Here is a 24,258-nt window from a genome sequence, read left to right as displayed (position 1 = left end):
GGAGGCAGAACCAGAAGCAGAAGACTATGGGATGGTCAAGAGGAGTGTGCAGTATGGGATGCTTTAATTATGAGCAGGTGGAAGGCCTGGGGCTTGAGTTCTTTCAGCCAGTCTGGACTTTGGAGTTGTGAGAGTTTCCCCAGTGGCTTTTTACAACTTGACTTTCAGATTTCATGTGTAGCATTGAAGAAAATTTAAGCTACTGTTTTTATAGATCATGAGGCAAAGGGAGGTCATTTAGTTCTTTTAGATTTGGGAGTGGCTTGACTAATATATTCAAAAGATGACATACCAAGTGAAAGCTGCGTCTTGACTTAGAGAAAATACAGTTCACATCCTCGCATATGGGTGTGGATGTTTTACACTTTATGAGCACAAGTGAGGAAATTACTGTTCTTGAATTCCCAGGTTCTAGATGAAAGCCATAGTCAACTTACTATTTTTTAAATATTACAAACATAGTATATTAGGATCCCATGAACTGTTTTTTTAAAGATGATTTTTCTTTTATAAAGAATGTCTTTAGTTTAGGCGCCTTGGTGTGTGGTGTACTATCCAGGCAAGCCTGAAACTTGCAGTGTACTAAACAGAACTAAATTAGTGTTCATTTGTCTTGTGAACCATTTTGGTGCTGAGTCTCAGCGTCCACATGCTGAACTAGATACTTTCGGTGGCAAGGAATCTTACTCTGAATGTAAAGGCACATGAGAGAGAGAAATGTGGTACAGGTTTATTTGGAGAACAGCCCATTTCCGGTACCGTGGCTCCAGATACTCCAAGACTAGCGTTAAAGTTGTGAATCTTAAAAAGACAGAGTGCTGCAAGCTCCTTGTTGCTACATTTTGATTCGCTTTCCTTGACTTCAGACAACTTGTTGCTTCTCTGTTTCCTATTCTCACCCCTCTCCCCACCCAATCTGGCATGGTTTAGAAGTCGCACCTGCTTCTCTTTAGAATTGTGTGACTAAGCAGCCAGCACTCAGTCATGAACAGCATGAGGGTTTTTTGTTGTTGTTTGATTTTTTTTATTTTTTATTTTTTTTTTGCCCAGGACTATTGTCACTATGGGCAGTTCATTTATGGCACCCCCCCACCCACCACGATGTGTTAGTTTCCTGTCATGCAAATTGCCACAATCTAGGTGTATGAAAAGGACAGGAGTTTTTACATCCCAGACAGCTGGAGACTGAAGTCAGGTATGAATAGGCTGTATCCTCTGGAGGGTCCAGGGAGATGCTGTCTCTTTCCTCGTTGGAAGGTAGTTGCTGGTGATCTTTACATTTCTTGGCATACAGACAATCACTCACTTTTCTCCTTTCATCTTGACATTGCATTTTATCTGTATCTTGTGAGGACACATACCTTAGGGCCCTTCTACTCACAACGGTCCTGTCTGACACCGCTAACCTTCTGCTCTCAAATATAAGCACTTTGTGAAGGTAGGAAGTACTTTGGGGAAAGCGACTTCAACCCCCTACGAAGACTTGAACATTTCATTCTACTTCGCAAGAGTTCTAAAGGTGTTTAGAGGGAGCACATGTGGAGTAAGGGTGCGTTTGGACCCCGTTGCTGAGATGGTCACTGTGCCTCTGTTTCTGTTCTTGCAGGTGGTTATGGCTGTGGCCCAGCTGTACTGGCATATCTCACCCAAGTCAGAGGCTGGCATTATTTCTAAGTCCCTGGTGCGCCTACTGCGTAGCAATAGGTAGGTTGTGATTTTGCATGCGCTTTTTTTCTTTGTATTCTCGCAGAAGTAGTGTTGAGGCAAATGTAGTCCGTCTCCTCAGCCTGGGGTATATAGTTGACTATTTCATAAGTAAGGTCTCACACATAATGGGTTATTATAAAAGGATCTCAGTCTTAGTGAAGAAAAATGGAAGTTTCTAGCTTCAGGTCCAGAGATATTAACGTATGTTGCAACATAGAACATGTACTTTGCTTTGCTGGGTTTAGCAGTCTTGCTGTTTGGAAATTTTATTCTGGAATCACTAAAAACTGTCCTTAAGTGTGCTTAGCTTGCTTTGCTCAGTGCGTTAGCTCTGACCCTAGAGCACTGGTTCTCACCTTCCTAACATATCGTATCGACCCTTTAATACAGTCCTCATGCTGTGCTGACCCCCAACCATAAAACTTTTCCTTGCTACTTCATCTTACTACTGTTATGAATCACAATGTGATTATATGTGTTTTCCAGTGGGTCTTAGGTGACTCCTCTGAAAGGGTCATTTGGTCCCCACAGGGGTCATGACCCACACTTTGAAAACCGTTGCCTTAGAATAATAGCAGAGACCATGTCATGTTGCTTGGCAGAACCCTACTTCATATAAAATTGGAATGTTCAATCACTAGTTTCTTCAGTTTTAAAAAGAGCTATTTATTTTTTGTTGTTTTAATTTTGTGTGTGTGTACATGTGTGAACAGTGGTGTATGCATGTGTGTTAGTAGGACTATATGTGTGTGTGTTTTTTGTGCTGCACATGTGTGTCTCTGGAGCATATGGATACTAGAGGGTGATGTCTAGTATTCTGCTCTGACCTTATGCTGGATTCCCTTGAGACAAGTCTCTTACTAAACAGGTAGACAGACAGGTGGCTCTCAGGGCCTCCTGTCTTAACCTTCACAGTGCTGGAGTACAGGCTTACAGGTGTCACTCCCAGCTTTACATGGGTTCTGGGGATTTGAACTGTCTTTGTTTGCATAGCAAGCCGTCCTATCTGCTAAATCATCTCCTTAACCCCCAAGAGTAGCTACTAGAAAATAACTACTCCCTTTAAAGAGCCTTGTGCTCTTTAGTTTCCTGTATGGATAGATAGAACATGCCATCTTTACAGTTTCCCTCTGTATAATTCAATAGTTCAGATAAACAATTTCAAACAAATGGAAAACCTAAAAAGATGAGTTTTTTCATTAGAGCTGTAAAGTTAGCATTAGTGTTTTATTATGTTTAAAAGCATCATTCATTGTTCCATTGGTCAAGGTTGCACAGACATTTTGCACTGCTAGCTGCTTGATGTCATTGTCCTACCCTCCATTGCACTGCTGCACTAGCTGGGATGGGAACTGTACGCTGACTGTGCCCCTCACGCCCTTGCTCGCTCCTGCTGTTTGAGAAACAAGTCAGAAGCTGTTTCATCCCGCTCTCGCCTTCACTTTATCTTCAGCTCGGTGATACTTGTTTGCAATGGATAGTTAGTTCAAATGGTGCTAGAAAGATCTGGAATGGTTCTTTGGTAGAAAGGCTTTACCAGATTAATGTGAATTTAATAGTAGATTCTGTCCTTTATTAGATATGAAGCCTTAGGAATAGCATAATGTGACTTTTTTAAACCAGGCCTTTCTTTTGATCTGTGACTGGTTGTTGACACTGTGAGCTCCCTGATAAGAATGTGGGTTAGCACTGTGATTGCATTTCCTCCACTCATTTTCCTTCATGTGTGCAAAGCAGCAATATTGGCCTTGTATTTCAGAGGGTACAGTATCATAAAGTGAGCTCTGCCTCCATCTCATGACATACTTACCGCACAGAATGTTAGTATTCTCGAGTACACGTGCACTGGAAAGAAGATATGAAAGCCTCATACATAGTTACTAAACATGCAGAGTCTTGTCGTTACAGATCCTTTCTAATGTATTGTTTTCATAAGATGTTTCGTTGGAGATGACTACTGAAATGTCTTTTCACTTTTAGGGAGGTGCAGTATATTGTCTTACAAAATATTGCAACTATGTCAATTCAGAGAAAGGTATGTATATTGTGAACATTTAATTTAAAGAAGCACACCAGTGTGATAAATGTATTTACCCATTTCTTTCTTTTTCTTTTTCTTTTTTTTTTTTTTTTTTGACCTAGGGTATGTTTGAACCTTACCTGAAGAGTTTCTATGTCAGGTCCACTGATCCAACTATGATCAAGACACTGAAGGTCCGTATGCTTCATACAGCTTCTTTAGCTGCTGTGTACTTTGAAGAGATACTACAGTAGCCTCTGGCTTCTGTAAACTATGCTCTGTTGTGTGCATGAGTGTGTTCAAGTGTGTGTGTGTGCAGAAATCAGAGAACAACCTTGGGTATTGTTCTCAGGTGCCAAATAATTTTATTTTATTTTATTTTGAGACAAGTTCTTTCAGTGGTCTGGAACTCCCCAAGTAGGCAGGGAAGGAGTCCTGCCTCTGTCCCCCAGCTCTAAGGGCACAGTGCACGCTGTATCCAGCCTATGTTCCCAGCTCTAAAGTCACGGTGCATGCAAATAAGGATCAGTTCAGGTCTCTGTGTTTGTATTTTGCAAACTTAGCTATTTCCTCAGCTCTGTAAATTGTTGTCTTCTTCTTTTAAAAAATGTACTTTTAAATTGTTATTCTTTGCCTATATTATCATGGGCTAGTTATTGTACTGATTTCAGATGTGTGGTTGTCATATCTCAAATAATTAGCATGCTGAGAGATAGAGGTATGCACATAGATAATGTAGTGCTTTGTGCTTCAGACAGACAGTGGAGATTTGAATTAAGTCCTATACTAAGTAAAAAGGTGGAGCTGATTCTGTGGAAGATTTGTGAAAAAAATGACATTTGGAAGTATTTAAAATAACTTTTGTGAATGTTTTTATGGTTGGTGTGATGTGTGGGTGCTTTGAAAGGCTGGGCATAGACTAACAGATGATGAAAGCCCTGTGGTGTAGAGTTCATTGTGATGGTAAGACGGTAGGGCCCTAGGCAGGGCATGGGGACAGTTCTGAATACTGTGTGCTATGTCAGAGACATTAAAAACTAATGAAGAAAAAATAGACATTCTTTTAAATATTGGGACAGTGTTATTTTCATTAAAAATGGGTTTACTCACAAGAAACTTGGTGAAACACAAACAGTATGATATTTTCAACATCAATAACAGACTCCTGCTTTGTAATTATAAAACATTTCAAGTAATAAATGTGAGCTGAAAGACTGGATAATTTTACAGCAAAGGGAGTAACAAAATGCTTTATTTGATATTAAGTTGGATGATCTTTGTATTTACATACTGTTGAGGTAGTTATTAAAACATAAACATATAGAACAGTTATGTGGAAACAAAATCTTCATATTAATTTCTTGATGTTTCTGATTTTGTCTCATTCTACCAAGCCTGCAGCAGTATTTAGGGGTGATTTTGTATCAGTTTCGTAACTCTATCAAACTCTATATTATGTGTTTTAGTGAAAAACAGTTCTGTGTAATTCACATATAGATTTTTTTTTCAAGATTTATTTATTTATTATATATACAACATTGCTTCCATGTGTGCCTGCAGGCCAGAAGAGGGCACCTGATCTCATTACAGATGGTTGTGAACCACCATGTGGTTGCCGGGAATTGAACTCAGGACCTCCAGAAGAGCAGTCAGTGCTCTTATCCTCTGAGCCATCTCTCCAGCCCCTCACATATAGATTTAAAAAATAGGTTTGAAGCTATTTTTAAAAAGTTGTATGAACGAAGACTCATATGTTTCAGTGGTAGGATGTTTGATTAGCATGCTCAGAGACCTAGGTTAGTTCCCAGTACTACTAAAAATAATGTTTTTACATTTTAAAAATACTTTAAAATAACTAGCCCATGTGTTATTGCTGACTTGTAATGCCAGACTTCAGAGGGAGAGACAGTAACATTAGGTCATTAGTTACATAGTAAGTTTGAAGCTTGCCTGGGATACATGAGACTTTGTCTCTCCCCTGCACTAAAAAATTGTCTCAATTTTCTTATTAAAATAAAATGACTAGTCAAGCTATATTCTTAGAGAACAGATTTCCAACAGATAAAGCAAGTTAAGTGATAAAATAAGTTTACACAGAATATGTAAATTTTTTCTAAAGGCTGTGCCTTTTAATTGAATTGTTTATGTCGTTGACTTTTAATGTAAAACTTGATATGAATGTTGCAGTGGACATGTTGGGCTGTGTTTTTCTGTTGGTCTCATGTTTATGTCACCTTCAGAATAATTAATCTTTTTATGGGCAAAGTAGATTTCTCAACCTCAGTGGAGACAGACTTTTAATTTCGCACTTCATACATGTATAAATTGTCTAAGTGTCTGGGAAGGTGGGATGAGATAGCCAATCAAGAAAATTAACTGGTATCTGGAAAACAGAAGTGTTACATGAAGGGCAAATTGTTTCCTAACTTTATTAATAAAAAAATAAAAGTTGAGCTAACAAATTGTTTAGGTTAATTAGATATGAATTGTAAAATTAACACAATTAGTAAAGATGGGGATTGTTTTGTTAATTATTTTTTAAGAACTGTGTAATTATCTAGTCTCCGTAGACTCGAGGAAACAGACTAAGACCCCCCTCAAGGATACAGAGCCTCACATGACAGTAATTTTTAAAAAATCAAGTTTCATATGGATGTTTAGTCTCTGTTAAATTCATCTTTTTATTTGTATTTTAAAATGTTTACTTTCTCTTTTACTCTATTGTAGCTTGAAATTTTGACAAACTTGGCAAATGAAGCCAACATATCAACTCTTCTCCGGGAATTTCAGGTTTGTATACAATACTAATTGTAGTTTCTAAAATATGTTCAATTTTAAGTTAAATATGCCTTCTACTCAACCTAGAAATATGCAGCTGCATAAATAAAGCAGTTTAGGGAAAGATCAGCAACTGGGAATTTTTATGTTTTCGAGAATAAGCATTAACTACAATGTACGGCATAGAATAAATGGTCTTGTTTCCCTTTCTGTTTCCATGGGACTGGGAAGACTGGCTCATCATTGGGTATAAAATCTTTTGTTTTTGTTAAGGATTCTGTCCACGCTGCCACCGTGCTCTAAAATTACTTTCTGTGCCCGTGAGAACACATCATTGTTACCTGGTTCCCCCTTGTAGATTGCCCCATTAGCTCAAGCTTTATTACTGAGTGTGTGGGGAGTGGTGACTCCGGCATGTTGTCCTCTGCTAAAGGTGCTTGCTGCTGAGCTCAGGACCCATACTGTGAGGGAGAGAATCTGTTTTCATTAGTTTATTTCAGTGGCTTGATGTACTTTATGATGAAAGGATGAACTTTAAAGCAGAAATAAACCTGTGTCAGTGCTAAGAGCTTCACACTCTATACAGCAGCCTTGGAGTTCTTACTAGTTTTCAATATTTAAAATCTAGTGAAGTCTGTGGCTGGAGTTCCTCCATAAGCCCACTCTGAATTTCTTTTTACCTGTATATAAACACCATGTTTGTTTTTTTTAAACTGTATTTCTTTTATACTTTGGTCAAGAGTCATAGGATGTTACTACATGTCCACAATTATTTTGTTACTGGGTTACTGAACTTCCGTGCTGTATATTTTTTTTCTAGTAAAATTAGTGACAAAATTAGAATGACAGAGAGCTCTCCTCATATGGGAATGCTAGAAAAACTGGGCTTCTCAAGCTCTTCTTAGACTAGAGATCGTTGTTTGGATTTTAATTTCAAATCACTTATATAGTCTTATTTCATTCTTACTGTTGTTGGTCTTTGCTCATGTCCCCTTTCCCTTGCTGTATAATCTTGTCATATTTCTGCACCTGCCCGGCACCTCCAGAACAGCAGGGGGCATGCCCTTGTGTTCTCTGCAGTAGTCAGTGAGCCTCCTGCAAGAGGTGTTCATCAACTTACTTACTGTGAGCTGTTGTATAAAAGATCCACTTTTCTTTGAAACTTTTAAATCCTTCCTTTTTTCTGTCTGTATTTTTTTACACTTACTTAAATTTGTTGATAATAACTTTGTGATTGAAATAGGGAGTTTGCTCAACAGCTCTAATGCATTCTTTTACATTATAACAATGAAATTATCTATTTGGGAACAGTTTTAAGTCTTCTTTGGTTTTTCCCTTCATGGAACTGGAAAGCGTCACTTGTTTCTTCAACATTTAGTTATCTCCTTGAGAGTTTACACTAAATTCCTATGTTATTTGCATCTTTTGTTTTTTTCTTTGATTTCTCACTTAGATATAACTGTTTAATGTATATTTTTCTTAGATACCCATAGAGTCAATTCTGTATTTACATATTTAGAATTTGGGGTTAGGAATCTTTTTTTAAAAATAAAAGTCTAGCTTTTAAATTTAGGAAAGTTGTAACCAGAGTTAGAAAGTATATAATATAAGGTTGTCAGGAATTTTACAAAGGCCTTTTACTTCCTTTAGTTAGACAGAACTCTTTTTAAGTATGTGTTAATATGTGTCTATACTGTTCTGTTTGAAAGTGATGTGGACTGATTTTGTGAACTAGTACTTGTAGTTTTAGTGAAGCACAGGTCACTAAAGCCATTGGTCTGTTGCTGTCACTCTTAAACCATCTCAGTGGCTCTGAACTTTTAGGTGTCTGGAAAGGTGCCCCCTTCTCTCCCTGGGTAAATGAGATGACACCACACAGCATGCTCTCAGCATCTTCTCAACTCGGCTTTTAAGCTAATTACTGTCTTTGGGTGATGCTCCCCCTCTCCATTTGTCGGCTGCAGGTGAATGATCCTGGCTTAAAATGTACCTTTGCTATAGAAGGAGCACATTACATAACAAGAGAAGAATGAAGTGAGCATCACTTAGCTCCTGTTGGGCTTAAGAGAGGACTGTGTATTCTAAATTCTTTCATCTTGACAAAGCTATCAAAATTAGCTTGTATTTACTCGATAATCCCAATGTCGAAACTAATCAAACTGTTTTTAGACCTACGTGAAAAGCCAGGACAAGCAGTTTGCAGCAGCCACTATTCAGACGATAGGTAGATGTGCAACCAGCATCACCGAAGTCACCGACACGTGCCTCAATGGTCTGGTCTGTTTGCTCTCCAACAGGGATGGTGAGTTCATGGTATCATTTTGTTTTCACATAATTTAATATCGCATGTTCTTAGTCCAGCCTGCAGCTGCAATCTTTTATGTATTATCTTATCTTTTGAAGTTTCTCTATATGTCAGTAGTATAGTCACAATAAGAAGCAACTTTATTCTTGATTTGCATGTAAATTCACCTCAAAAAACAAATTAGATAATTAACAGTATTTGTTTTGTCCCCATACAGCAATTTATCTTACTCATTCACTAACCACTGCCGTATACCCTTTCCGCAAGTTTCCTGTGACTGTTTCTTACTGGCATGGAAGGCATGCATAATATTGGTTCTCCTGCAGAGGGTGCTAGAAGCAGGCAAATGACTTTATAACCTGAACAGTGGCTGGAACAAAACATGTGAGCAGTGAACCCTCAGCCTTTCAGTCTTCCAGAACTGAAAGTCACCCAACTTTCCCACTGAAGACAAATTAGACTTAGAAGCCATCATGGAGCACAGCTTCATGTGCCCCCAAATATTAAGTATTCTCAGAAATGGGATAGCAAAATTTATCATCTAAATGTAAACTGCTCGTGTAGAAGTGCCAGTTCTCTGTGTGGCTATGGTTTGTGAATAAGATGAGAAAAACATCTTGTTAGAGAAAAACAAGTTAGCTTCGCACCAAGATTTCTATTATAATTGTACAGTGGATTAAAATGAGTGTTTTCTCAGGGAATGTTTAAACTATACAGTTTTTGAATTTATTGATTTTTATATGAAAAACTAAAACCAAGCAAACAGTAAAACAAAACTTATTCCTGAATAACTCTGATTTGTGTGTGTACACACGCACAAATAATCATATAGTTTTACCTACAAACTTTTGATTGCTAGAACATTTTCCTATGTAGATATTAAAACTCAAATATATTCCACTAAACTAACAAGAAAAGAAATTTCTGCAAAGTTTACCTGTGCAGGAAGACAAGAAGGATAAGTGGTAAGTGCTGTCCGTGGCGTCTGATTCACTCCATACAGGAGCATTTGCCTCTGTCTCTATGTCACAGTTTCAAGGATGGCTTTAGAAACAACATTCTATTTCCTGTATCTTTGATACTGACTTTCTGGGCATTGCATAAGGTTTGCTGGTGGTAGTTGTTTTAAGATATCCTTTATTTAAAAGCTATCAGAAATTAGAACACCAACAATCTTTTTAAATACAAAGCATAGCACAAGTATCTGCCCATCTTTTCTTGGTCCTTTTTTTATGATGAGAAATGTTCATATTAATTTTAAGGTAATTATTTCTGCAACATACTGTTTAGTTTTTAAAGGTTTATTTTCTTTGATTTCAAAGAATTTTTTGAAGCAGACTTGAAGCTTGCCATAAAATAACCCATTATTGATGTGAAAGATTAATTTGAAAAACGGATTTCTTAAGGTTCTTTAGTATGAGAAATTCACATTTCAATTGACTTAGGATAATTTAATTGTCTGTGCTAGTTTATTTTAGGTAATATATTAACAGGATTTGTTTGTCTGAGTAACCTTGTTGGCACCTACTATCAACTAAAAGAATTAGATGGAAGGTTACTTTTCAATTTTGTTTAGTTTTTATAATTCAGTAAGCATTTAGTGAGAATTTGATATTTAATAAATGTTGAGTAGATTAATAAGATATTCATTTAGCTTATAAAAATCTTTGCCTTTATGGTACTCGCAGTCTGATAGAAGGAAGCAGTAACATAAAATAAATCTGTTACAGTTTCCCCCATCTACTTCTTTTACTTGCTTGCCGGCTATTTGTATGTATGTAGAAGTCGACTGCCTACTTGGGTGTCAGTGCTCTCCTGAGTAATTGAAGCATACCTGTTCTCCAGATTCCGTATCTGTAACACGGGGGAGCAGCAGACTACTCAGGTGTGCTATGGTTACATTTTGGTGAGGACAGGGGAATAGATTGAAGAGGCCCAGAACACAAATAGTGTTTGCTCATAATTATAGAACTATTCTGAAAGTTCAAAGGGCACTTTAGGTACTTAAATTATGGACAGAATCATGGAATTCTACTCTGCTTCCTTATTCATCTTTAGAATGATACATTACAGAACAAAAATGAAATGTAATATTTTTGCAAATTAAAGTCTTAATATTGTGCTTTTTTTGTGGAGTTACACTGGTGCTGAAGTCTGTGCACATAGTCTTTGTTTCCCTGAGGGAGTGAGAAGACAGACAATGAATCCCAAAGTCACCGGATACTAGGAAGTGAGATTCTTACTTTATGTGGAACCAGGAACTGAGTTAAGGGTGGAGAGATAGATTCTTTGAATGGTAGTGTAATCTGGGGCCCTAGGGAAAATCTGATGACTATGGAAGCAGCAGTCAAAGATGTGAGTGGACCAAGTGGGGCAGGGCAGCTCCTCGGAGTGAGAAATACAAGAAGTAGACCCTCAGACCCCGCAGAACCCAGTTATCACCTTCCAGAAGGATAACCATGATAACCATGCTTGCCTTCTGATCAGGAACTATATAGGATAAAATGGCATTGCTTTAAGCTGTGTTTGTAGTAGTCTTTGACAGCAGTAAGTGGAGGGTAATTTAGCTCTAGAAGATAAATGGTTCTGAGTATACATTTCAGCATAGTCAATTCTGTCTCAGCATGGGTATACGATTACATTATTAATGTCTTTTCCTACTTTTAGCAAGTTTTGCAATACATATATTTTTAAATAGTAGATTCTTTAAGACCTTATGTAGTATATTTTCTTTGCATATTATTTTTACCTAAATATATTTTTCCTTGTAGACTCTGAAGTGATATGACAAATTATTTGTATAATTCATATATAATTACCTTGAATTATTTTTGTTTCCTCTTAGCACAGTAGTGGTCTTATATGTAAGTAGCATTTGCTTGTAGTTATAAAATATTCTAAGAGTTCAAAGAGTACTTTAGGTGCTTATCTTCAATTATGGACAAAACCATATAATTCTAATCTGCTTCTTTATTTAAAATGATATGTTACAGGACAAAAATGAAATGTAATATTTTTGTAAACTAAAACCTTAATATTAAATATTAGTTACCTAATTTTATTAACTTAGAAAAAAATTTGGCTTGAATTATGTGTACTTACTCATGAAAAGTATAATACATTTCATATATTCATAATATATTTGTAACATATACTTAACGGGTAATCTATTTCAATAAAAAAATCTAACAGTACAAATTGTGATAGTTTGTATAATATTAAACCTTTAAAGTACATGCCAGGGGATTGTCTAACATCTATGTATCTCTTCTTGAATCAAAATTCTGCATAAAGACAGCATATACTTATTATTTTTGACATTTGTGACACTAATAATACTTCAGTGAGTACTTGCCATACACGTGGGAGGACCTGAGTTCAGATCCCAGCACCCATAAAAACAAGGCAAGGAGACATGTGTCTGTTGCTCAGTGTGGGAAGGCTGAAAGCATCCCTGAGACCTGCTGGCCAGCCAATGTTATTGTTGTTGAATCAGTGAGAGACCCTATCAAAAAATGTGGAAAATGACCAAGAAAGGCATCCAGTCTTGGCTTCTGGCCTCTGCAAGCATGAATAAATGGATGATGTGTCTACAACACAGCTATAAACACAGTCCTACATGAACACATGCATACACACAAAATAGTAGCTCATGTAAGACTTCCTCCAAAAGGTCAGATATGCAGATACTATGATGCTGTGTGTCTCTCTGGTGCCACCACAAAGGTGACTAGACTACTGGTTAGCTTCTTTGTGGAAACCCATATCCAAACCCCGTCTTGGGAAAACCCATTTCCACCCCAACTTGTGATTAGCTTCTTAGTCACTTATAGGATCATTATTTGTAAAGTCCTTGAAGGAACAGGCTGTGTGCTTGGAAGAGGTAGTTAAAGGGGATTTGCTGAAGACACTATTCACAAGGGCAGGAATAAGGCAAAGGCTAAGATATAGTCTGATACCTGTTGGCTAAGGACTATGAGAAGCCAGCCACAAAGCAGTCTGGGCGATGCATCTGAGCAGCCTCTGAGGGGCTACGTTGGGTAGATAGATAGCATGGATTTACATGTTCTTGCTGATAAGGGACATTATTATTTCCAGGGTCTTCAAAAGACAGCACTGGGAAATACATGTTATATCCTTCACAGATTCACACAAGACACATAAATTCAGACATACACATTTGCTTATTTAATATCTTTCTCTTTGCACTTAAATCCCACAAAGATTGCACCATCTAATTCTAATCTAGCCCATGTGTAAGCAATCAGTTCATGGTCACACTCATTTTGACACTGAAGTGGATGCTGTTTCTATGGTGATTCCATCCTTCTCCTCCTAAACCTTACTGTTTCCAGATGCATACTTTGGCAGGGCTTGGTGTGGTTGTCCCGTGCCCCTCCCCTGTTCAGTATAGAATATGACAAAATGCTTAGATAGTAGATGTTTGATTATATCGAAGCTCTGGCTGAAAGACTGTTCACTGTGGAGCATAGTGTAAGTGTTACAGAGGCCAGAGTTTGAAGTGAATTCTGCATAAGATAGTTCAGCAAACACTGAAAAGTGTGTTTCAGATTATAGTTTTCATGTATTTAAAAGCACTGAGAATATTTTGCTGATTGGAATTTTCATTTTACCAGGCCAATTGCAAGTGAATTGATTATACATATTTACTCTGACAATTTTTTGTGTCTTTTAGAAATAGTTGTTGCTGAAAGTGTGGTTGTTATAAAGAAACTGTTGCAAATGCAGCCTGCACAGCATGGTGAAATTATTAAGCACATGGCCAAACTCCTGGACAGCATCACTGTGAGTATCCCTAAGTTCTGCCAAACCCACTTGGTCTTCTTGTCTTAAAGGGCTATCTCAAAGTGTAATGGTTAAGAAAGCTATGACGTCTGGGTTTAAATTTTGTCTTTAAGATTTGATTCTTGCCAAGTGGTGGTGGTGCACACCTTTAATTCCAGCACTCTGCAAGCAGAAGCAGGCTGATCTCTGTGAGTTCGAGGCCAGCCTGGTCTACAGAGTGAGTTTCAGAACAGCCAGGGCTGTTACACAGAGAAACCCTGTCCCAAAAAATACAACAAACAAAAAAGTTTTGGTTATTTTTAAGAGAGGATCACAGACCTGAAGGAGGAAAGAAAAGAATGAGCCCAACAGTGTTGGGTTGGAATTGGACAGTACAATTTGAGGAACTTAAGTACAAATAGATAGATATTAAATAATATATGTGTATGCCTGAATTTATGTGTCACATGTGAATCTGTGATGTGTATAACAACATGTATTTCTAGTGCTGTCTTTTAAGAAACCCTAGAAGAAATAGTGTCCCTTACCAGGAAGCACATTGTGTGCAGTGATCTGTTATTACTGAGATGTTCTTTCATGCTGTACAGCTTCGGTTTTAAAGTGTATTATTCAGTAGGGTTTGGTATACGCATGAAGGTGTGCAAATATTTTCATTATCTTTGAGTAAGAATCCTATACTTAAAGACCCAACTTCCCTTCACTCTCTCCCTCAGCACCACTAATTTACTTTTTGTTTCTATGGTTTCTTTTTTCTTGATATTTTGTATAAGCAGATTCATATAGTATGTGACCTTGTTTTGGGCTTCTTTCACTTAGCATATTTTCAAATTTATACTTTTTTTTAAAAAAAAACCTACTTTTTACGTTTTTGTTTTTTTGTTTGTTTGTTTTTGTTTTTATTTGGCGTGGACATACATGTTCAGCATCTGTGTGGGGGTCAGAAGACAGTTTGCAGGATCGGTTTTCTTCTCCCACCACGTGGGTTCTGGAGATTGAGCCCCAGTCCTCAGGCTTGGCAGGGAGTGCTTCTTTAGATCTGTAGACAGCCCCAGTATAGGTCTTTACATTCCATTCTTTCCTCAAGGAAGCTGGTTTTCTTAGAGAAATGACTAGTTTCAGAGCTAGAATATAAGGTAATAAAATGTGGTGTAAATTTAGACCGTTGTGTTGAGACAAAGGAAGAAATGTGGAACTGAATTTATAGAATGATAGAGCCATATATAAAGACTACAAGCGATGAATAACAACAACAGCGCAACCAAAGAGCCCTGCTTGAGTGGGAGGAGCTTGCACGGACTGTGAAAGGAGATTATTAGTGGATGTGTGGCAGTCTCCTTCTTCCCTGGGATGAATGCATAATGAAGAAAGTATTGAGCAAATAGCTAACGAATCTAGAAGGAATGATAGAACTAGAATTACCCTGTCTGCTGACATTGAGATACTGATTCGCTGGAGGATTCTAAGATACACTGCCAACTCCTTGGGAAAACTTAAGGAGTATCAGACTGTTTGCATAGCCTCAAAGTGTGTCCCCACAAATTACTTACAAATTTCAAAGGCTGGAATCAAGACTTATTGTGATGTCCTGGCCAACAGTATTTTAATGACGTGAGCAAGGAGAACATGCCATCATATAGGTGTCTTTTGAGATGATACATGAAGCATGATGACTGGAAACATAATTAGGGAGTGTAAAACATACTCATGCTTGGGCTATTTTGTAATGTGACTGGTCCTGCTCCCCAGATGTCAGTTACCAAGGAAAACACAGGCAGTGCTTAGTGTTGTGACATTCACTTTCATCCCAACACTCAGGAGTCATAGGCAGGTGTACCTCTGCGAGTTCAAGGCCAGCCTGGTCTACACAGTGAGCTTCAGGCCAGACAGGGTTAATTTGGGTGTCCACCGTAGAGGATATCTACATTGACTGGGACATGAGATAGGTCCTAGTAAGAACCATGGCTGTGCCAGGCAATGGTGATGCACACTTTTAGTTATAGCACTTGGGAGGCAGAGGCAGATAGATCTCTGAGCTTAAGGCCAGCCTGGTTTACAAAACGTTCCAGGACAGCTAGGGCTGTTACACAGAGAAACTCTATCTTGAACCCTCACTCCACCCCAGAAAAGAACCATGGCTATAATAACTAATGGGTGTGCACAGAGAACCCAGTACTCAGGTTGGTTGGTTCACAACTTCCTGTAACTTCAGCTCCAGGGGTCTGACACCCTGTTCTGACCTTTATGTGTACTTGTTGTGTGTGACATATACAAACACACACACACACACACTCTCTAATAATAATAATAAATAAATAAAATAAATCTTAAGGAGACCAAAATTGAAGAACATGGATTTGTCGATAGGGCATACGGAAAGGGGGAAGTGGAACAGTGCGGTTGCTCAACATGTTATGGTGCTTGCTGCCGTGATGAACTGAGTTGAATCCCTAAGACCACAGTGTGGAAGGAGAGAACTGTCCTCTGTCCTCTCCACATGTTCGCTACAGCAGCCTCCCCACTCCTCACTTGCCAAGTAAATAAAAGAAAAAATAGTAAAGGAATAAAAGAAAACAACATAAGAAGCTAAGAAGAGGAATCAAAGTTAAAGGATATTCTGATTTGCAAAATTCCAAAAACATTCAGTTCAATAAAGACATGTTTGATCTGGGCTTCTAAAACATCACTGAAGCAGAGCCCCCTTTCTGATAAGGCAGAGAGGAAGCCAACTCTGAAGCATGGGTTATTCCTGAAGTATTAGAAGAGGGCGGTCACACAGCTCTGCTCTGAGAACTTGGACTTTAAGGAGTGAAGCTGATGATGAGGGGTCGCTGTTGATGAGCCATGGCAGGAGAGGAAACTGACCCGCTTGAAAAAGACAGTTGTTTTGCAGAAGGCTAAACATGGTCAGGGAGAAACATCAGAATGTGACGGGGGATGAAGCAGATAGAAGCCTGAGTAAGAGAGATTTTCATAAGAACAGCAGGCACGAGGACTTGGAAGCGCTGCAGACTAAAGTCTGCCTGAGAAGCATAGCCCACAATGGTACCCGCTCCTGATTCTGTCCTTTGAAATCTGGAGTGATGTGTAAGCTCAGCAATTTCAAGAGAAGGCAACCTGACCCATGAAAGGGTTCCCAGTATTGAACATCCTTGCTGAGGGTCTAAAACACCGGCTAGGGCGGCATTTTAAGCTAATATCTCCCTGGGAGGAGGGATAATAGAGCTGAAAACCAGACCATCCAATGAGGCATAGTGTGTGGGACCAGACAAGAAGGAGCCCGTACCCTCCCTGAAAAGTCTGACTCTCGTGGAAACAGAAAGAGGCAGGAAGACATTGTGTGATGTGGTAGCAGAACGGGAGACAGAGTTGCATATTCTTCATTGGAGCAAATGATGCCCACTCCACCATGATATGTGGTCTATGATGGGTGAGGGACCACCCCTTTCCATATCCCTGGCTCCCTTTGGCTCTTCCCAGTGCTCTAATGGGAATTGGAGATTTAGGTTCGCATTTACAGTCCTGGCACTACCACTGATGATCTGTGACTGTGGGCAACGCTTTGCCCCTGCTGTTGCTCCAGTGTCCTTATATTTCCAGTGGAGTTAGTGTTGGAGCTGCAGTGTGCTGCTGTTGTGGACATCTAACTGAGAAATTAGCTAGTTTCAAAGACACCGTGACGGATTGTAGGAAGGGACTCCTAGATGTTAGGTGTGCAGATTTTAAAAGGAGAGAATATTGATAGATTTTTGTCATATAAAGACTGATTCTATTGGTTATTTAGGGGAGGATAGCATAGTTGAAAATATGAAGATTAATGTTTACATTATTTTGCTTTTTGAGCTCATCCAGATGAGAGAGTTAATGGCTGTGGTAGTCGTCTTGTGTGTTCTGGTTGTGACCACATCGTCCTTTGGTGTGCTTTTCGTTTGTAATGAGTACGACTTTTGCAGGAAGGTTGCTCCAGAATAGCACACCTGAGGACTGCTGTAGTGGGTTTTGCACTTGGGATGCTATTCTGGACGGACAGCTGAGTAATTCTAAAGTGGCACATGATGCACATTGGCCCAGATGCCTCATTGGACGCTGCTGTTTAACAAGCCCCCTCTCACTGCATCCTGACACTTTATAGTCAGATCTAAGTTTTCATGTATATCGAGTCCAGATACATACTGTTGGGATCTGATCTGCTGTTAGTTAGTGTGCATCGTGTTGATGTCTCCTGATTCTGCCTTTGACAAATTTAAATAAATAAAATTGATGATTTTGCAGGATTTACTTTAGACTGTTGACCGGTGCAGTGGGCTGTTGTTGAAACACAATAGCTTTTAAATTGAACTGCTTACAGAGCGATCTGTAAAATCTTTCTAGATGTCACTATAACCACGGTGGTGGGGAGGAATCATCATTTGTTTTTTGCAGGCAAGTTAATGGGTTAAAATGGCAGTGGCAACTACGTTCTCTTAGAAGGCTTGAAAAGTGCACTTAACCACTTTCTCAGGGCATTTAGAGTAAAGAATCACGCACAGCCATTTACAGTCCAGTTTGTCTTTGAGAATATTGAAAAGCAGAGGGTCATAAAAAGAGTATTATCCTATGTTTGAGTGCGTGTGTGCATGTGCGTGTGTTGTATTATTAGTTGAGTTTTAATTAACTGTTCCAATTTACTATGTGGTTGAAAAAACTGGGGAACAAAGGTAACTTTTTTTTTTTATTTGTGGTTTTAGTTGCGAGAGAAAAGGAAGGACTGAATTGGAAGATACTAGTTCTCTGACTCTAGCCAGATGCACAAAACAATGGCCTTACAAGTTTCTTAAGGCCTTATTGTTTGGTCTTAGTTTTTTTTAAGACAGTCTCATGTAGCCCAGACTGGCTGGAATACCTCCCTGTTTGCTGCCTAGTGGGTGTTAGGATTCTAGGCCTGTGTTTCCCTGCCTATCTTCTGCAATTTTAATAAAATAGCATTATCAAAAGTTTGATACATTTTTATTATTTCATATTATAAAGAAGCTTCTACATTTTAAAAATGTGTGCTTAGGAATTTTATTAGCTCAGTTCTGGGAAATTTCAAATGTTATTCCTCTTATTCCATCACCGTCTTGAATTTTTCCATTGTTAGTATTGATTTATTAATTTTTAGTTCTTTCAGATATTATAAATGCTTATAGTGTTAAAATGCTGTTATTTTAATCTTAATATACACATGAGTCCGAAATGTTTTAACACCTTCCTTTTGTGATTGTTTTTTAATGTCAAATAGAATTGTTGTCAGAAGAAAAATAATTAAAATTGCACAATAGATTGTGTTATGTTGTAGAACTCTGATTTCTAGAGTTGCAATATAAAGTAAAATATTTAAGAAAATAAATCTAGCATAACTGAACTCTGAGTTGCCTATGTATTCTCATTTAGAAGTACCTCTCATTATGGAAGGCCACTTGAATTGCTCTGTGCTGGAAACTTAATGCACCACTCAATTACTATTCTTTAGCCCAATTTAAAATAATAGATTGGGAGTAAGGTCTTAATGCAGTGTAACCTTTGGAACATTAGAAATAACCTCTTTCTTTCCCGAAATGAGTGTACAGTAAGGGTATTAGTTTTATCACTCTGTATGAATAGATTTGACGTAGCCCTTAGGCCCTTTTACATTGCATAAGTAGACTGATTTCCGTTCTAAGTTCTTTTTAAGCATGAGTTAAAGAGTTGATGCTGTTACAATGTTAGGAAATGTAGACTTCTTATTTCCAAACATTCTTAATGACCTGTGATTCTGTTGACTCAGTTTAGATATGTTAATATTTTATATTATTACAATCATTAGTATGCAACAAATAGTTAAAGAGTTTAGCTTGACCAAATGTAATTTGATTACGTTTTGCTTTCTTCCTTTGAAGTCAAAGCGTGAACATCTGTGTAACTGTGCTGGAAGCAGTAGAACTTAGAGGCATTGCAAAGGGACTCAGGAAAGGCCTGCTGTTGTTCTAGTTGGGCTACCACTTACGGTAGCCATGAGATTTCTCACTTAGAATAAAAAGCATATTTTCTATGCTAGGTGAAAATGTTCACAGGAACTAATTTACATGCCCTCTCAAATTCCTTTTGGAATAGGGGAGGGTACAAATAAGCAAATAGTAATAAAACTAATTTGCATACTCTAAAATGTTGGTCTTAATGGTTCTGATGGAAGGCTTCCAATTTGTAGCAAGGCAGTGATTTTTAGGAAAACAAATTATATTGAAGTGTACTTTATTTTTAAAATTATAATACTAAAGTGCCGTACAGCCCGCTCCTGCCACAGCAACATGAAACAGTGACAGGAGCAAGCTGGACTCCAAATGGACCTAGATTCCAGACAAGTAGTTCTTAACTTTACTAATTTTTCCCCAGGGTATTTCTTTGAAACCCGTTTTTAAATTTTTATTTATGTAATGCGTAGGGGTGTTTGCTTGCATGTGTGTCTGTGCACCTAATGTGTGCTTGGTGCCTGTGGGGGCCAGAAGTAGACATCGAATCCCCTGGGACTGGAGTTACAGATGGTTGTGAGCTGTCATGTGGGTGCTGGGACTCAAACCCTGTGTAAGAGCAGCCGGTGCGGTTAACCACTTGAGCCAGCTCCAGTCCTGAAATCAGCTCTAATGAGATTTCCTTTGTGTCTGTACTTGATAGTTCAAGCAAACCTTAAAAGTGTCGAGCAGCTCTTAGATACATGTATCCAGTGAGTGAATAAATGGGGTCCTCACAGTTCTCGGCCTTGTTTGTGCTGATGTTGAGGAGTGTGTGATTATCCCGTTTCTAATCATTTCATCTGCTTCTTATGTTAGGTTCCTGTGGCTAGAGCAAGCATTCTTTGGCTAATTGGAGAAAACTGTGAGCGAGTTCCTAAAATTGCCCCTGATGTTCTGAGGAAAACGGCTAAAAGTTTCACCAATGAAGATGATCTGGTGAAGTTGCAGATTTTAAATCTTGGAGCAAAATTGTATTTAACCAATTCCAAACAGGTAAGACGCTGATCCTCTTAATCCTGACAAGTGCTATCTTTACTCTTACCAAGGCCCTGAAACCTCTCTACAAGTTACCCCATGCACTTTGTAGTACTGGGCCCTGTTTGTCGTAGGTCCTAAGGTGGATGGTGGGAGTACCCACAAGTCATTCTGATCTAGCAGTGGAGAAAGCAGACTTAAGAGGTGTGATACAGGCGTTGAGATACAGTCATGGTGAGGGAGTTCAGGAGGTCTGGTGTGGAAGAAGAGGTCAGAAATGTTCATGAAGGACAGATGCTTGAGAAGGGCCTGGATGATGTCAGTGTACAGTGTACAGAACAAGAGAGGGAGAGGACAGGGCAGAGCTGTGAAACTCCTTGTGGAATTTAGGAGATCTGTAGAGATGCATTCATTAAAGTGCGTACTACGATCTGAATTAGTGTTCCCTTAAATTAATAAGTTGACCTCAATCACTAATGTGATGGTTTAAGGACTTGAGTTCTTTAACAGTTTTAGTTCAAGAGGGTGGAGTCCTTCTATATTGCATCTAGTGGCTCATATGTAAGTTGTTTACTATTATTTTGCCATTATGACTATTATGAACATTATCATAATCATTATTATTAAGCCCTTTTTCTTTATAGTGGCAAATGACCAGTATCTGAATGGAGTACTCTCATTTTAGTTTGAGTGTGTTCAGAGTTTTTTCACTCAGTGAATTTGAAGGCCACTCTGGTCGCCCTCATGTTTTTCTTTGAGCTAAATCTTTTTTTTTGTTTGTTTGTTTTTGTTTTTCGAGACAGGGTTTCTCTGTGGTTTTTGGAGCCTGCCCTGGAACTAACTCTTGTAGACCAGGCTGGTCTCGAACTCACAGAGATCCGCCTGCCTCTGCCTCCCAAGTGCTGGGATATAAGGCATGCGCCACCACCGCCCGGCTGAGCTAAATCTTTTTTGTGACAGTTTTGGAACACAGTTTCTGTAGTATATATACTATTGGAGATTTCAGAGTGATTCTTCCAGATAATTACAGATGAAAATACAATGCTTTTTAAAAGTATTTACTATTTCATATTTGAAATGATGTAAAAATAGATGACGTGTCCTGTGGTATTGTTTCCTATTTCCAGCATCTCTTACTTGTTTAAAAAGGGATGTTGGGGAAATTACTGGTGAAAATTAGCACTAACAAATGGTTTTATGCACCACTAGTTGGATAGTACTTTTTAGTTATGTGGTTCGTAACCCAGTCGACATTAGGTAGAGACTGATGTGATTGCTTTGACTGAAATGTAGAAATTCTTTTACGTGTATTTATTTTAGCCATTTTAAAACTGAATATGTAAGAGCAGGCCAATGCTTTGAGCTGGTTTTACACAAAGTCCCAGTTCTTGTCTGTAAACCTGATCTTGGTGACTCACTGCACCTCTCCAGAACTTGCACTGAATTACGGGCTTCTAGAGAATGTCTGTCGGTTTTTATAAGGTATAATACATTGTATTTATCTGTATGCATAAAGAATAGTTGAATAATAAATTTTGCTTCTTCAAAATGTCTATTCTTGCTACAAGGGAAATGCCCGAGTCAGTAAAGTTCTTGCTGTACAAGGCTGAGGACCCGAGTTTTATCTCCAAAGATAAAAATAAAAGTAAAAAGGCTGGGTGTGGCACTCCTTGCTTGCTATTCCAGCACTGGGCTTGCTGTTCCTCCAGCTTAGCCTAATTGGTAAGTTCAAGGTCAGTTAGAGACCCCTCAAAAAGACAAGGTGTGTGATTGCTCTGTGGGGCCAAGTCTTCACCAAGGTTGACAGTCTGTATTTGAACCCTGAGACCCATGTGGTGGGAAGAGAGAACCAGTTCCTGCAAGTTGCTTTCTAACCTGCACATCATTATCATGGCTGACGGGCGCTTTCACTCCCTCTCTCCCTGCCCCCTCTTCCCTTTTCTGTGAATGAAAAAACAAACAATACAAATGATACAAAATTTATGGGAACAAGCAGAAATAAAGTACGTGCTTGCCACTACACACATTTATACACACATACATACATGCAGAGAAAAAAAAAAGTCTTTTCCTGACCAAAAGAGAGTCAAAATAAGTTTAACATCCTGCTTTAAGTTGGCAATATAAACTCTAATTAGCATGGCCTTCCTGGAGATAACAGTTACAAGTAAGAAACTAGAAAGAGAACAAAAGCACAGCTTCCTCGCCACTCAGTGAAGAAACAACGCGAGAAGATGCTGCAGCCTGGCAGACCTGGACCTGCAGGAGCAGGGCTCAGAGTGATGGCCACAGGTTTACTGTGTGCCTAATAATGGGCTCCAGCCGGCACTGCACATGGTAACTACGGTAACTGCGTTCTAAAAGGAAAGGAGAGGGCAGCATGCAGTAGCTGCAGGCACGACCGAATGAAGAATTCTGGAGTGCTGAGAGTAGAAGATCCTGTGAGCATGAATAATCTACCCTGGCCTGTGTGACTCCTGACACAGACATGTGCGTGGTGCATTCAAAGTTGCACCCTAAGAATGAAAGACCTAGCCTGAAATTTGAGGTGCAACCAGGAAGTAGAGTATACACTTTGAAACCTATTATTAGTTGTATGCCAGAACTAACAAAAACCCAGTGCTAATTAAAGAATGTTAATAGTGTTGAGAGTGGGGTCCGTAATGTAACATCTATAATTCAGATTTACTCAGGGTGCGGGAAACCATAGTGGAATGCTGTGGTTTAGAGGACTTGAAGTTTCCGTGTGGAAACGTGAAAGAGTGTTAGAAGAAAAGGGTTGCTAATGGTTGCACAGCAGTATAATGCCACTGACTGCCAACCTTAGCTAGTCAATTTCATGTTTATTTAACCTCAATTTAAAAGAGAAGATGATGGGAAAATATGACCAGTTTTTAAGAAGAAAAAAATGTCAATAGAAACCAAAGCTGGATTTGCAGGTAAACGTTTTGCAGCAACTGTTAGAAATTTGGTTAGTGATATAAGGGAAAGTATACTCCTAATGAGTGAAAAGAAATCTCAGGAGAAATAGAGTATTTTTAAAAATCAAGTAGAACTTAAAAAACTGGACTGGACACGACACACCTTTAATCCCAGCACGGCAGAGGCAGGAGGATCTCTAGTACTGAAAAATAAAACATTTGGAAAACGAGTGTCTTTTCTGTGGGGAGCCAGAATGGCCCAGAACTTTCTCCGAGATCCTGATGAAAGGACAGAGGGAACTTGAATTCATTGTTTGGCCTGGGAGTGAACTTGGCAAAACCAGTCCTGGGCTGGAGCCAGTGCCTTGAAAGAGTTTTCTGTTCTTAGGAACTAGGCTTTTTCTCCTAAAGAGATTAGAGTTATCAGCCCCGAGGCCACTGTGTGCTTAGGCCTTGCAGCTCTTGAGGTGCCCCATGTTCCCCTTGTGCAATGTTGTCTGACTATTCTAATGACTCTGTCCCTTTTCTCCTCTGGAGGTAGATAAGATGCCGTCCTCTTAGTTAAGTTTGCTTGGCATAGACATAGCTTGTGGAAGACCTTCCAATACCAAACTTTATTTTCTTCTCTACCTTCTATCTTGTTTATCTTCTGATCTCCTGGTCCTCTTTCTCTCTTAGGACCCTTTCACTGAAGATTAACCTATTGGTCCAGGGCATTTTTTTTGGGTGGTATATATTTGT

The 24,258-nt window shown here is 38.8% G+C and overlaps 1 protein-coding gene across 1 annotated transcript in view; it reads left to right on the top strand.

Moving 5' to 3' along the window:
- Positions 1-24,258, top strand: part of Ap3b1 (adaptor related protein complex 3 subunit beta 1) — a 205,937-nt gene that overhangs the window by 82,663 nt on the left and 99,016 nt on the right. Inside the window, exons 9-15 of the mRNA XM_041663539.1 lie at positions 1,607-1,704; positions 3,688-3,742; positions 3,850-3,921; positions 6,455-6,517; positions 8,675-8,807; positions 13,507-13,616; positions 20,438-20,614. Coding sequence (XP_041519473.1) covers positions 1,607-1,704; positions 3,688-3,742; positions 3,850-3,921; positions 6,455-6,517; positions 8,675-8,807; positions 13,507-13,616; positions 20,438-20,614 — 708 coding nt within the window. The remainder of the gene's footprint in view (positions 1-1,606; positions 1,705-3,687; positions 3,743-3,849; positions 3,922-6,454; positions 6,518-8,674; positions 8,808-13,506; positions 13,617-20,437; positions 20,615-24,258) is intronic.

Source organism: Microtus oregoni, unplaced genomic scaffold, assembly GCF_018167655.1.
Source record: "Microtus oregoni isolate MIOR12 unplaced genomic scaffold, Mior012 000014F_ref0000157, whole genome shotgun sequence".
Taxonomy (NCBI): domain Eukaryota; kingdom Metazoa; phylum Chordata; class Mammalia; order Rodentia; family Cricetidae; genus Microtus; species Microtus oregoni.
The sequence above is the reverse complement of the archived record's forward strand: the minus strand, read 5'-3'. Positions and strand labels throughout refer to the sequence as shown.